We start from the raw sequence: 15,176 nt of genomic DNA, 5'->3' as shown, positions 1-15,176 counted from the left end.
ATGGTCATTTAAAGGGGACAGCTCAAAAATCTGAAAGTTGTCGATTTAAGGGAGAAATTAGTTTGCCGATATGTATCTTGCTAGGGAGTGTCCGTACAAAAAAGTTGTTAACTACAAAAATGAAGCTCTACGTTTGTTTTGTACAGTCCATACAACATTTACTTTGTGGAGCAATCAGGGATACCGTAATTCCTCTGAACATTGTCCACTGAAAACGATCAAAGTTTACAACCTTTTGACCGGTACTGTAACTCATTTCAAACTCAATGTTATTAGCAGAAAAATATACCGAAATATGGATCTCACCGAGATCTACCTTTTCGTATACTATTTCAGCTCATAATATTGAGTTTCAAGCGAGTTATGCGCCGCGCCGTTCTAGATCTTGAGATAAACACTTTGCAAGGACAGATGGAAGGGCGGCAGACTGTACTGACTTACAAGGGAAGTCTTTGGAGACGCCACTTTCAAACGACCTATAAGTTCGGTTATAGGTATTTTCGACCACGTGGAGTCCATTTCTGAAGTCAAAACTTGCTGAATGTCTATGAGAGCCGAGTTATAAGCTCTCAAACTTTTCATGTGGATACGCTTTTTCACGTGGAATTCCAAAGTAGTACGCAAGATATTCTTATTTTTGCAACGTACGAGCACAGATAAACCGCTGGGGAACACAAATGGAACCGCGCGATGGCGATTTGGGATTCCATGTGAAACAGCTTGATTATATGAAAAGTTTGAGAGCTCATAACTCGGCTCTCATAGACATTCAGCAAGTTTTGACTTCGGAAATGGATTCCACGTGGTCGAAACTACTTATAACCAAATTTATAGGTCGTTTGAACGTGGCGTCTCCAAAAAAAAACTTTAGACGAATCGATAAATGAACCGTCATCTAAAAGGAGACTCGAAAACTGGTAAGTGTCTTCACAATCAATATATCATGACTTGACCCCCTATTATGTTTTTTTTTGAAATTTTGGGTTTCTATGTCATCTTTTTATGCCAAACTCTGCCGCTTAATAACTGTGTCAGATTTGACTCAGAGCTTCTGCAGAAAACAGAAAATCCTATTTTATGTAGAATTTGCGCGGCCTAGTTTAGTAAAAGTGTGGTATTCTCGGCCACGCTGAACATTTTAAATTTCAAATCATGATTAGTTACCGTGTTCTATTCTTAACAATGTCATCCCAATTCTCTCTCAGGATGACAAACAAAAAAAACGAAAAAACGACAGGGGGGGGGGGTCATATTTACTTTTCCAGGTCCCCTCTCTCTTCCCGAATGAAGACGGGCGGCACAGAGAAAGAGCAAATATACACTTTGGCAAACTCTCTCTCTGTGTATACTACTACCACCTCGACACAAAACTTCCAACTTTTTCCAATTTTTCGAAAAAGTTCCACTTTCCATTGAAAGCGGCACAGAGACATCTCCCCATCCGATTATCAACGAACGGTATGTTTTTTTTGTTTTAGTTGGGTTTCTAGGGTTTAGAATGTGAAAATAAGGAGATAATACTGAAAATTCCAAAATTGTAGGCCAAAAATGATGAAATTTGGGGCAATGTTCGAAAAAATGTTTTTGGCTGAAACTCTATGTATTTCGATTTCTAGAAGGTTTGAGTGTGATATTTGAATTCAGCGCATTGAGACGCTTCAGAAAAGTATACTCAAGCCATACTTTTGAAATTTCGAAATTTTTGGGTCTCGACACGAAAACTACAAAAGTACAAATCCTATCGTAATTCGGTCAAAACTTCTCGAATAGAGTTATAGGTTAGATTTCTAACATCAGGGGGCTCAGGCGGTTCAGAAAAGTATAATCAAGACATACTTTTGAAATTTCGAAACTTTTGGGTCTCGACACGAAAACTACAAACTACAAAATCTACCGTAGCTCGGACAGGATTGGCGTAATCCATGTCAAAATAGTATTTTTGACATCGGCGCTTTGAGACGGTTCAGAAAAGTATAATCGCGCCCCATGTTTGAAATTTTCAATTTTAGACCCTTTCTATACACCTTTTGGGTCCAAAACCCAAACTTGTCAGAAATATGTCATGATTATACTTTCCTGAACCGTCTTGATGCGCTAAATCTGAAAATCATAATGAGATTCCCTTAAAACTTCAAAATTTCGCGTTATGACAGGTTTTGTAGCTCAAAAAAAAAATTTCGTCATTATTGAAACCACGTCATGTTTATAGTCAATCAACGCGTCATAGCTAACTAAGTATGAAATTGATACCCAATTTCAGTAAAATCTAAAAATAAAAGTTCTGGAATCCCTTTTTTGTCATCCCTGTATTGGCGAGGGGTAACCTGAGATTCATTCGGATACCCATATATTTTTTGTGTTAGTATGTATATGATACATATGTTTTCCTGTCTATATATACACGTAGTTTTTTTTCATTATTCCTAGGGAAGATATCAAATTTCATCTGGCTCTTTTTTAGGGTTTTCTCAGTTTTTTTTTTCCTTTTTTACCATTTTTCTGGAAAAAATTCCAGATTTTCCCATAATATGTATCATGCATAAAACCAATAATCAGCGTAATATTTGTTCAACCCAGACGCTTGAAATAGCAGCTCCCTGTACTAAATATACCTACTTGTCTGTTTCCACCGCCGCCCCCCACTACTAGTTTTCTTCTGAAAGAGCAAATATACAACATTTCGATATGTGCATGAGACATTTGAAAGTTTTCGACATTTCTTTGAAGTTAGACATATAATTTTTTGTGCCAAACTAATTTTAACAATGTATACTTCAATTAATACTTTTTTTTGCTAAATTCCTCGTTTCCTCACCAAATTTTTTTTCCAAATATTTAAATATGACATTTTGAAGAAAAAAATATGACATTTTGAAAAAGTAACCTAAAATTGGTTAAAACATTAACTATGGTCAGTCTACCTTGGTCACTGTATCATTTTTTTTAGTGTAACCTTAGAACGCGATCGAGATTTATTTTAAGCCAAAAATCGTCCTGAAATTGAAAACGTTAACCACATATACCATATACCATATACTATATACCATATACCATATACCATATACCATATACCAATGATCCCTTCATAGTAGTCATATCCTTCTGTAATTACGTCCAGATAATACTCTATCCAAAATCTCACTAGGGAAGGTCATGGACTCGGTCCGGAGTTTTGAGTCGTGACCTATATCATTGGAAAGCTGAGAAAACGCTGATTCCAAATATATATTCAGTTTTTGCCCTCGAGGCCTGGTATTCGAGAAAAACGAGGTCAAAGTTTAGAAAATGACAAATTATTGCCTTTTTAACAAGCGAAAATCGCAAAAAAAATTTCAAAACTTTTTCGCGTGTTAAAAAGGCAATAATTTGTCATTTTTGTGAACTTTGACCTTGTTTTCCTTGAATACCCGGCCTCGAGGGCAAAAACTGAATATATATTTGGAATCAGCGTTTTCTCAGCTTTCCAATGATATAGGTCACGACTCAAAACTCCGGACCGAGTCCATGACCTTCCCTAGTCAGTACATATTTTTAATTTGATTCTCAAAATACAAGTATAAGCACGTCTAGACATGATATAGTTACACCATCCAGTTTTTCATGAAATTATTATAAAGTTTCCTCAATTTCAAAACAATTCACATCACTATCCCCCCTGTTATCAGTTCCAGACACCCCACACTCACTGTATTTTTCAGTATTTCTCAAAACTTCTTCCCCTGTTTGTTTTGCACTTCAAATTTGGTGCCTCTCTCTATTCCTATTTTTTAGTTTATTGAGAGAAAGAGAAAGAGAGTGTTTATTTTGCCATTACTTTCGTTTTTTTTTTCAGAGAAACAAACTTAGGAAGAAACTTTGTGATAGGAGAGAGAGGGGAGTGAAGAGTTTTCTGGAAAAATGATGGGATTTTTCCTCTGATTTTTTAAAGTGTCAATTAAAATCGTTCAAATGACATCGATCCAAAATAGTTAGGGCTTTCCAATGGTATTAAAATCTCAACTCATTGTCAAAAATGATGATATTTGTGGACGTGGTCTAAAATTGAAATCAGAGTTTCAGATGTACGCTTTATTGTGCAGATCTACGGAGCTCAGGGTATCTTGTGTGTAAATTCAAAAATCTTACTCAAATTTTGATCTCCACTCCCAAAAACAGGAGGCATCACACATTTTTAGTGCTTAAACCAGTCCAAAATTATGTATCGACTATATTTGCGGGCGGAGTCTAAAATTGAAATCAGAATTTTAAATTTACGAGCTCTCAGGGTATTTTGTGTGTAAATTCAAAAATCTTATTCAAATATTGAGCATTTTTGGAGCTTTAAGAACTTCAGAATTGAGCATCGGCTATATCTGTGGGCGTGGTCTAAAGTTCAAGTTAGAATTTCAAATTTACGAACCTATTGTGTGGATCTACAAAGATCTTATTGGTGTTGCGTCGATTTGAAAATTTCATTCAAATTTGCCGCCCAAATAGTAGATTTTTTTGGCTTGAAACTCTACTAAAAACTTAGGGAACTCAACTTCCTCTCCCTCAACCTTTCTAAATCCCAAATTACTCATTTTTTCTTCCGCTTTTTTTATTTTCTCTAGTACTCCAAGTACCCCTACTTCCTTATCACTGGAAAATAAATTTGTCATACCTCCCCCCTCCCCTCCCCCTTATAATTTCACACCTTTTCCTCCCCACCGACCTCAAAAACACAAAAACAATAAGAAATACCATAAAATGCTCATTTCCAATTTTATTCACTTCTCCATTTCCTGTCCATTCTTTGACCTGAAGAACGAGAAATTGTTTATCAGTATGTTGTAAGAAGTGCTGGAAAACCCATGTCATAATCGTATTAAAACAATGCGGAGAATTTCTTGACGAACGGAGACAGAATAGATTTTGTATTATGATAGTCTTGTTCTAGTTCTTTGCACGTTGCAGTTTTTGGAGAAAAAAAATTTTGTTACATTTTTTTTTACTTTTTGGTTTTTCCCTGTTTAAATTTGTTCTAGCTATGAGATAACGCTTTGCCAAAGTTTGAAGATTTGAATAAGTGTAATTAATACAAATTTTGGGGAAAATCAAAATTTTTTATTTTTAAGCTTTTTGGGTCTCATCATGAAAAATCTGAAATTTTCAGAGCTGAAACTATCGTAACTTACTCCATTTTGACACCATCTCAAAAATTCATGTATTTTCAGAATCTGCGTGATTTTCCGGTTCAGAAAACTATAAACTTGCCATATTTTACAATTTTGAGACTTTTAGGTCTCGCTACGAAAAGTCTGAAATTTTTCTAACTTAAACAATCGTAACTTGGTCTGTTTTGAAGAAAACTCAAAAATTTGTATATTTTCAAAATCTGGACGTCTTTGCGGTTCAGAAAAGCATAATCATGTCACACTTTGAAAATTTTCAAAATTTTCAGAACATTTGCGTCCTATCCCGAAAACGTGACATTTTGCTATTTTTGAGTTTTCAGCAAAAATGGATAAAAAATTTAGTTTTAGTACGTCAACACGGTTCAGAAAAGTATAATCAAGGCATACTTCTAAAAATTTCAGTTTTGGACCCCCTCTAGACACCTTTTTGGCCCAAAACACAAAATTATCCAAAATATGTCATGATTATATTTTTCTGAAAGCTCTTTACTCACTGATTTCGAATTTTTTTTAGTTTTGAGCTTTCAAATTCTTTCCTGACAAAGTTATCACACAAACCATCTTCCCACTTCACATACTTACCAAAAGTAGATAAATGAGCCTTCATTTACTTTCAACAACTTTTTGATCATTCAAGTAGTTTTCTAAAGAAAAAAAGCAAAATTTTTGCCATCAAAGTTCGATCCTTTTTTTTGTTTGGAAATTTGACTCCCCTTGGGTGTCGGACCATGTGTTACATACGTAACATGATGACCATGTACTATGGACCACAATTTTTTGTGCGACATGACTTGGCACCCGTCTTTTTACGTGACTAGCAAGAAAATGTACTTTTTTTGGGAAGGGTATATAAGCGGTGTACGTTTTGCAACATTTTGCAATTTTTATGATTTTGGAGTCATAAAACTAGGATACAATTTCTGGTAGGGGGGTTTTAGATTGCTATAAATGAAATTTTTGAATTCAGCATGTTAAGACGGTTCAAAAAAGTATAATCATGCCATACTTTTGACAAGTTTGGGTTTTGGGCCAAAAAGGTGTCTAGAAGGGGTCCAAAACTGAAATTTTAAGAAGTATGCCTTGATTATACTTTTCTGAACCGTCTTGACGTGCTGAAACTAAATTTTGTAGTTATTTCAGCTAAAAACGCGAAAATAGCAAAATTTCACGTTTTCGTGGCGGGACCCAAAATTTCGGAAATTTTCGAACATTTTCAAAGTGTGGCTTGATTATACTTTTCTGAACCGGCTAAATGTGCTGATTTCAAAAATGTAAGCTTCACTGAGGTTGAGTCGATTCTGACTGAATTACGGTGGTTTTTGTGTTCATGAATTCTCGCTTCGAGACCCTAAAACCCAAAATATTCCATTTCAGCGGAATATACTGTTGTTTATACTTTTCTGAACCGCCGTGACTTTCTGAGTTTAGATATTACATTTGTCTTCATTTACCGTTACCCAGATTCGATCCGTAACAAAGTTTCTACACCAAAAAAAAATTTCGAAATTTTTTTTTTGAAATTTTGAAATTTCTTTGTTTTTGTTCTAAATTACCGGAAATAACATTTATTTCTTATAACTTCGACATAAAACGTTCTCCAGTGACAAAAAACCGATAAGAAGCACACCGAAGTAAACAAATGAAATAATCTGTTGGTCAACTTTTTTTGTTTTGGTCAAAAAATTTTTTGGCTGAAATTTTTCATCTATATTTATTATACATTCTATATATTTTATAAATTCTATAATTTTTTGAATTTTCCAGAAATGCCGCTCGACTATCAATCAGAAGATGCGACGACCTCATCGCGGAACGGAATTCCCAATGGAGCACTTACGGTAGTTCAAAACAAAAAAATTTGTGTAGATCAAAATGTTTTGTGTTTTCAGGTACTAATAATTGCGGCAATTGCCATCGTATCAGTTGTTATCACCCTCTTCTGCATGTTGTTCAACAATCGGCGGGCGGCACGAATGAGACAGAGAACACAGGTGAGACTGAATTTTTTTATAATTTTGAATTATTTGAAAATGAATAAGAAATTTGAATTCAGTACGTGGAGACGGTTCAGAAAAGTATAAACATGACTATATTCCGCTAAACTTAAGAATTTCGTGTTGTTTGGGTCTCGCCGCAAAAATCAAAAAATTTATGAATTCTAAAACCACCGTAACTCAGTCAGAATCGATTCAAACTCAGTGAAACTTATATTTTCGAATTCAGCACATTTAGCCGGTTCAGAAAAATATAATCAAGGTACACTTTGAAAAATTAGAAAAATTTCCGAAAATTTGGGTCCCACCACAAAAACGTGATATTTTTCTATTCTTGAGTTTTTGGCAGAAGTGAATAAAAAATTTAGTTTTGGCATGTCGAGACGGTTCAGAAAAGTATAATCATGACATACTTTTGAAAATTTCAGTTTTTGACCCCCTTTAGACACCTTTAGGGCCCAAAACTGAAATTGTCTAAAATATGGCATGATTATACTTTTCTGAACCGCCTTGACGTGCTGAAACTGAATTTTTAATTTGCTTCTGCTGAAAACTCAAAAATAGCAAAATATCACGTGGACCAAAATATTCGAAAAATTTTCAAATTTTCAAAGTATGGCTTGATTATACTTTTCTGAACCGTCTTGACCTGTAGATTCTAAAAATTGCATTTATTTCGTAATCGTAGCAATTTTCAGTGAGTTATCACCTAACTTTTCAGCAACGGCAAGCCCAAACAGTGCTCCGTCTCTCCCCAACGTCCGCTCTCTCCTCTCCAACCGACAACACAGTTCGACCGGCAGGATTCCCACCACTATATATCGTTCCACCGTCCTATGACCCGAAATTCGATGCGCCTCCTTCATACGAGGACGCAGTCAGGGTTATGGTAGCCGAGAATCAGAATCAGCAGAGGACAGTCAACTTGAATCAGACTGTTATTACGGTGAGTAAATCTACATAGGTTCTCGTAAATCCACTTTTTGGTTAATTTGAACTAAAAACTGAGAAAAATGGTCAAGAAATGACAGAATGGGAACTTTTTGAAATAAGCTTGTATCTCACACTGTTTTTTTGTCAATATTAACGTTTTTTTTACTAAGATAACAAAAAATTAAAAACTACAAGAATTTACAATTAATTTAAGCTAAAAATCTCAAAAAATGGTCGAGAGATGACTATTTTATGAGATTTCAAATTTTCAATTTTTTTGAAGAAAATGAAATTTTAACCGATTTTTGATACCTCGTAGTTTAGTCAATTTTTAACTGATTTTTATGAATTTTATACCAAAACATGGGCAAATTTTAACTGCTTTGAGATTTTTATTTAATTTGAATTTAAAATTTTTTTTAATGTGCTGAAAAATCGTAATTTTAATGAGCCTTGACATTTTGAACACTTTTTCTCGAGAGATTGCTTCTATCTGAATTTCAAACTAATTTCTGTGAGTTCAGTGTTAATTTGTTGCAATTTTCTTAAATTTTATGATTTACTGGTTGTCTTAAACTAAAAATCATAAAAAATGATCAAAAACTGACTGAGTTGTGAAGGTTCAAAAAATTGAATAAAATCAGTTTTTTTGAAATTTAGTCCAAAATACAGATCCTTGTATCCAACCCGATTTTAGTCAATTTTTATAATTTTTATGTCAAAAAATAGAAAATTTCATAAATTTCCAGTCCAGGTTGTTATTTTGAGTTTAAAATCCTTTAAAAGTAATAGAATAACTCGGCAGGCTTTCGTAATCCCTACTCACCGTAAATTTACATAGCTCCCGTAAATCTACACAGCCTATGCTCCTTTGATCTCTTCCAGAACCTTCTACATGTATTTTCGGACCCTCTGAACCTTGTACCCCTCCATTGTCATCCTTCTCTTTTTAAAACAAATAAAAAAGTGTGTGCCGATTGTGACGGACTACAAGTGAACTATGTTGTTCAGTAGTTACATCTCTCTCTGCCAAACCCGTTTATTTGACTTTTTTCCCTTTTTTTACGTTTTTAGGGAGAGAGCAAGTAAATAATAGCCTACAAATATGCCTGAAAAAAATGATTTACGAGGTTTGGTGTCGATTTACGGGGAGCCGACAAAAACTGACTTTTTCATCAGTTTTTGGGATTTTAAGTTCATGATAATAAAATATATGAAATTGTTTATTTTCTGACATAAAAATTATAAAAAGTGGCTTAAAATCGGGTTAGATACAAAGATTTGAATTTGGGACTTCAAAAATTCAGATTTCAAAAAACAGATTTTCTCCAATTTTTTGATTTTTTACAACTCAGTCAGTTTTTGACCGTTTTTTATAGTTTTAATTTAAAACAGTTAGTAAATCATAAAATTCAAGAAATTCGCAACAAATTGACATTAAACTCACAGAAATAAGTTTCAAAATCAGAAAAACAGTCTACCGAGAAAAATGAAAAAAAAGAAATTTTCAAGTCTGCGTTTTTATATCAAAATGTTTGAAAATCATAAAGCTTCAAAACTTGTCTTTTTTTCGGTATAAAATTCATAAAAATCCGTTCAAAATTGACTAAATTACAAGAGATCAAAAATTGATTATAATGACATTTTTTCAAAAAATTTCTGAAATTTGAAACCTTATAAAATAGTAATTTCTTAAATATTTTTTGAGATTTTGAGTTTAAATTAATTGAAAATTCTTGTAGTTTTCAAAATTGTAATCAATTATTTAAAAAAAATCATAAATATCGACAGAAAATTAACCGGGATTCAAGCTTCTGGAAATTCGAAAAACTTATTTTTTCAAAACATTTCAAAAATTTGGAATCTTATTAAATAGTCATTTTTCAACCGTTTTTTGAGTTTTTCAGTTCAACTTAATTGAAATTTTCAACAGTTTAAAAAACGCTAATTAATAACCTGATAATTATGTATATCGACTTAAAAAAGACATCTGAAAACCGAAATAAATAATTTTATTTTTTGAATTTTTTAACCAGTCCAGATCAACCAGTCATGATGAACCAGTCATTTCTCAACCAATTTCATCGATTTTTAGCTCAAAATAATTCTCAAAACCTCCTCTTTCCAATATATCTATTTTTCCAGATCCCCGAACCATCTACCTCCGGATCCACGTCATCTTCCTCTCTGGATTCCGATGGCGCCGCCCAAATCGACGTTGAAATGACTCATCACCACGTTCCGACGACATCGACATCTGGAGTCACCGTCTAAAACAGACTTCAGAATATCCAAATAGTGTATTCATTCATAGCATAACATCCATTTGTTTTTATAAGCCACGCCTCCCTCCGTGTTGACTCCGCCCCCTTTTTTGGAAGTGCCTCTTGCCTTAGGTGCTACAAATCGGTGATTTTTGTCCTCGAAAATTACCATTTTCTCTCATTTCTCCCTCCTTTTTTTGTGTATTCTTGTACGGGTATTCGAATCGATTTTCGCAAATAAATTTGTAATTTTTATTAGGTTTCAAATGTTCGACTTTTTTTTCAAAAGAATTTTAGACACCCTCAAAATCAAACTGTTTTTGGTCCATTTTTATGGGTTTTACAGTAAATTAACAGAAAGTTTAAAACTACAAGAATTCTCAATTAATTAAAGCCAAAAATTTCAAAAAATGGTTGAGAAATGACAATTTTATAAAGTTTCAAATTTTTGGAATTTTTTCAAAAAATACAATGTTAACCGATTTTACGATACCTTGTAATTCAATCAAATTTGAACGGATTTTGAAGGATTTCATACGGAAACAAAGGAAATTTCTTGGAAGAACTGAGAATGTTCTTCAGATCTAAATGAAGGTCCGGTGGTGGCATACTAGCAGTTATAAGCAGAGGGCGGAGCCTAATGACTGGTTAGATTTCCCAAAAAGATATTGCGGACAGGTGTTCTTATCTTAAGAAGGCGGATGACCCATACTGTTTGATATGGAAAGAGATATGAATGCGTTAGATTTTACAATTTTATTTTTCGATCGAAAATATCAAAAATTCACCAGAAAATCCATTAAAAAGTCAATTGTTGATCCAAAATACCCATTTTTTAGCATAAAATTCATAAATATGTAATTTTTTTATTGAAAATCTTGATTTTTGACCAGAAAAATCCATAAAAATGACACTTTTTGATCGAAAATACCAGTTTTCAAGCCTAAAAACAAACCTGTGAGTCTTGTGGAGCCCAAAACTGTCAGTCAATAACAAGAATTAGGGAAAATTGAAATCTTCAAGGGAGTAAGAGTATAAGAAGAAGGAATTTGATAAGAACTGACCTGTGTTCACGAGACTTCGTCATTCCTAGCCATTTTCTATTTCAAAAAAGATGAAATTTCATAATTTGTTTGTTTGTTTTTTTTTTTTTTTGACTCCCTCAATGGCTCCGCGACAATTCGCAACTGCGACATTCCGCAACTGCGACATTTCGCAACTACGACGTTTCGCAACTGAGACATTTCGCAACTGCGACGTTTCGCAACCATAGAACTAGCAATATTTTAACCTAGTTTTGTCTAATAATGAGTCAGATAACTTTTTCTTCTATTTAATGTTTTCAAATATGTTCCTAGACCCTTTGGCTTCAACATTTTCAACTGACCTAAATATGCAAATGCGGTGTGGTTGCGAAACGCCGTGGTTGCGAAACGTCGTGGTTGCGAAACGTCGTGGTTGCGAAATGTCGTAGTTGCGGAATGTCGCAGTTGCGAAATGGCTAGTTGCGAAATGTCGCAGTTGCGAAACCTACGTGAGTTGCGAAATGTCGCAGTTGCGAAATGGCTAGTTGCGGAATGTCGCAGTTGCGAAGTGTCGCAGTTGCGAAACCTACGTGAGTTGCGAAATGTCGCAGTTGCGGAATGTCGCAGTTGCGGAATGTCGCAGTTGCGAAATGGCTAGTTGCGGAATGTCGCAGTTGCGAAGTGTCGCAGTTGCGAAACCTACGTGAGTTGCGAAATGTCGCAGTTGCGGAATGTCGCAGTTGCGAATGGTCGCGGAGCCCTGTCAATGGGCCAGCCGGCTGCACCATCTGACCCTAACCATCTGCCAACCTACCACCAGACTCGTCTTCTTTCCTCTTTCCCTCCACCTATTGATTTTCGCACCGCCACCACCAACAATGATTCCCTACCCCGTTCCATTCTTCCCAATGTTTTCAATTCTTGCGTTAGCTACCATCATGCTTCCCAATGTCTATTCCACGGAACCCATAATAAATGAAAAAGTGACCATGTCCTGGTATCAATTGGTGTTTTTTGTTATTTGGTTGATACTTAGCACGGTGGGAGCTTCAGTTGAACTGAAAAAAGAAGAACGTCCGGAACGGTTACTTGCCAATCGGAAGCGGTTAACAATGATTATTTCCTACGGATTACTGTTTTATTTAACTGAAATATTGATGACTTTTTGGGCTCCACAAGACTCACAGGTTTGTTTTTTTACGCTTGATCGTTTTTTATTATTTTCAGTTTTGGTGTCGATTTACGGGGAGCCGACAAAAACGGGTTTTTAATCACTTTTTTGGGGTTTTAAACGTGAAATAACAAAATCTATGAAATTTTCTATTTTTTGACATAAAAATCATAAAAGTTGACTAAAAACCGGGTTGGATACAAAGATTTGAACTTTGGGCTAAATTTCAGAAAAATTGATTTCCTCCAATTTTTTGAACCTTCACAACTCGGTCAGGTTTTGATCATTTTTTATGATTTTTAGTTTAAAACAACCAGTAAATCATAAAAATCAAGAAATTTGCAACAAATTGACACTAAACTCACAGAAATTAGTTTCAAATTCAGTTAGAAGCAATCTATCGAGAAAAAGTGTTAAAAATTTCTATGCTCCTTAAAATCATTAATTTCTAACTAATTTTCTTAATCTTTTGATCAAATTATTCAAAACATCTTAACGATCTGAAATTTTTCTTTATTTTGGTATAAAATTCATAAAAATCCGTTTAAAATTGACTAAATTACAAGGTAACGAAAGACCGGTTAAAATTTCATTTTTGCTACAAAAAAGTTTTGTTTGACACCTTATAGAATAGTCATTTATCAATCATTTTTAAAGATTTTTAGTTCAAATAAAATGAAAATTTTTGTGATTTTCAATTTTTTGTTAATTTAGTAAAAAAAAAACAAAAAAATTGACCGAACCTCAATATTTTTGATCGACAACTGACATTTCTAGCGATTTTCTTGTCAAAAATCTAGATTTCCGATTAAAAAAATATACACATGAAGTTTATGCAAAAGAATGGGTATTTTCGATCGAAAAATAACATTTTAATGGATTTTCTGGTGAAATTTTGATATTTTCGATCGAAAAATAACATTTTTGGATTTCACTTAAACTTTGTAAAATCTAACGCATTCATGTCTCTTTCCAGATCAAACAGTATGCTACTCTAATTGGGCAACTAATTCTGACAGTTGCCATCAGCTACTACGGATTGGGTATCCTCTGCACGTGCTGGGTCTTTTATAATTGGCTTGTTATTCCTACATTTCTTGCCGGTTGTCTCTTTACCTATTTATCTGGGATTTATGGTGTTCCCGAGTACAGAATGATGTATCAACTCCCAATTTTCTGTATTTCATTCGGTATTTTGGAGTTGTGGACGATTTGGAGTGATGGATTACATGATAGTCCCATATTTAGTATAGCGAAGATGGAGGAACGAGGGTTTTTCGATTGATTTTGTTTTAAATCAGTGTCATTAAATATTTCTTTGTTTCAGAATAAACTTTATAAAAATCGGTTAAAATTTCATTTTTTCAAAAATCATTAAATATTTGAAACCTTATAAAATACTCATTTCTCAACCATTTTTGAATATTTTTAGCATTAATCAACTATTCTTGAAGTTTTCAATTGTTTGTTAATTTTCGATGAAAAACCCACAAACCCTGACCAGAAACAGCTTGAAGTCCAAATTTCTTTCAAAAGATTCCCAATTGTCACTTCTCAAGGCGCGTAACTCGCTTCAAACTCAATATTATGAGCTGAAAAATATACCAAAATGTAGATCTCAGCGAATTCTATGTCCGTGGCCCACTACGGGCCGGATGGATATTCATTAATGTGCCGCGGGCCGGAAAAAGAGCCAAAAAATTCATTCTAGCCCGGCCCACGGCACAGCAGTCGGCAGTAGGTCATAGGTGTAGAACTCGCCGAGTGAAATAACTCACTTTTAGTCTGAAAATCGCGCGGGTTTTATAAATTTTTTGTGCAAAATACTCAGTTTCTATCGGGTTTTATCGAAATTCATTGAGTTTTTGAGCTAAAAACGAAGAAATCTGGGGTTTTGATGTGATTTCAGACAAATCGGGGAACAAACATTCGAGCCAAAAACTCATTTTTACTAGAAATGTTCACAACATCCAATAAAAACCGAGTTTTCTGCTCCAGAAATCAGAAAAAAGTGTCAAAACGCAAAAACGATTAAAAGAGCCATTCTAGCCCCGGCCCACGGCAAGTTAACGAATAGCCATCCGTGCCGTAGTAAGTCAACAAAAAATTTATAAAACCCGCGCGATTTTCAGACTAAAAGTGAGTTTTTTCACTCGGCGAGTTCTATACCTATGACCTACTGCCTACTGCTGTGCCGCGCGCGGGGCTAGAATGCATTTTTTGGTCATTTTTGCGTTTTTTGGCTCTATTTCCGGCCCGCGGCACATTAACGCATAGCGATTCGACCCGTAGTAGGTCACGGATATAGAACTCGTCGAGATCTACATTTTGGTATATGTTGTGTCTCGTGCTAATAGAGATACAATTTGGTATAATCACTGCTTTATTAGTGATTCTTAACTACTACAATAGGAGGGGGAAATAAACAACGTCACAACAGTATATTTGTCAGCTCATAATATTGAGTTTGAAGCGAGTTACGCGCCGGCCCGTTTCGGCCCGGTTGACAAGTATGGATAAAATGGTTGAGAAGTGACAACATGGGAATCTTTTGAAAGAAATTTGGACTTCCGGTCCATTTTTGTGTGTTTTTCATCAAATTAACAAAAATTGGGTACGCGTCGGCCCGGTTT

General features: G+C 34.6%; 1 protein-coding gene across 1 annotated transcript; it reads left to right on the top strand.

Annotated features, from left to right (window-relative positions):
• Nucleotides 1-6,922: 6,922 nt before the first annotated feature.
• GCK72_016116 (uncharacterized protein) lies at nt 6,923-10,357 on the top strand (the record flags this gene model as incomplete). The annotated part of the gene is made up of 4 exons (XM_003094771.2): nt 6,923-6,994; nt 7,046-7,147; nt 7,872-8,096; nt 10,229-10,357. The coding sequence occupies 4 exons, from the start codon at nt 6,923-6,925 to the stop codon at nt 10,355-10,357; spliced, it is 528 nt and encodes a 175-aa protein (XP_003094819.1).
• Between the last annotated feature and the right edge of the window lie 4,819 nt (nt 10,358-15,176).

The sequence above is a fragment of the Caenorhabditis remanei genome, chromosome IV (assembly GCF_010183535.1).
Source record: "Caenorhabditis remanei strain PX506 chromosome IV, whole genome shotgun sequence".
Taxonomy (NCBI): Eukaryota; Metazoa; Nematoda; class Chromadorea; order Rhabditida; family Rhabditidae; genus Caenorhabditis; species Caenorhabditis remanei.
The sequence above is the reverse complement of the archived record's forward strand: the minus strand, read 5'-3'. Positions and strand labels throughout refer to the sequence as shown.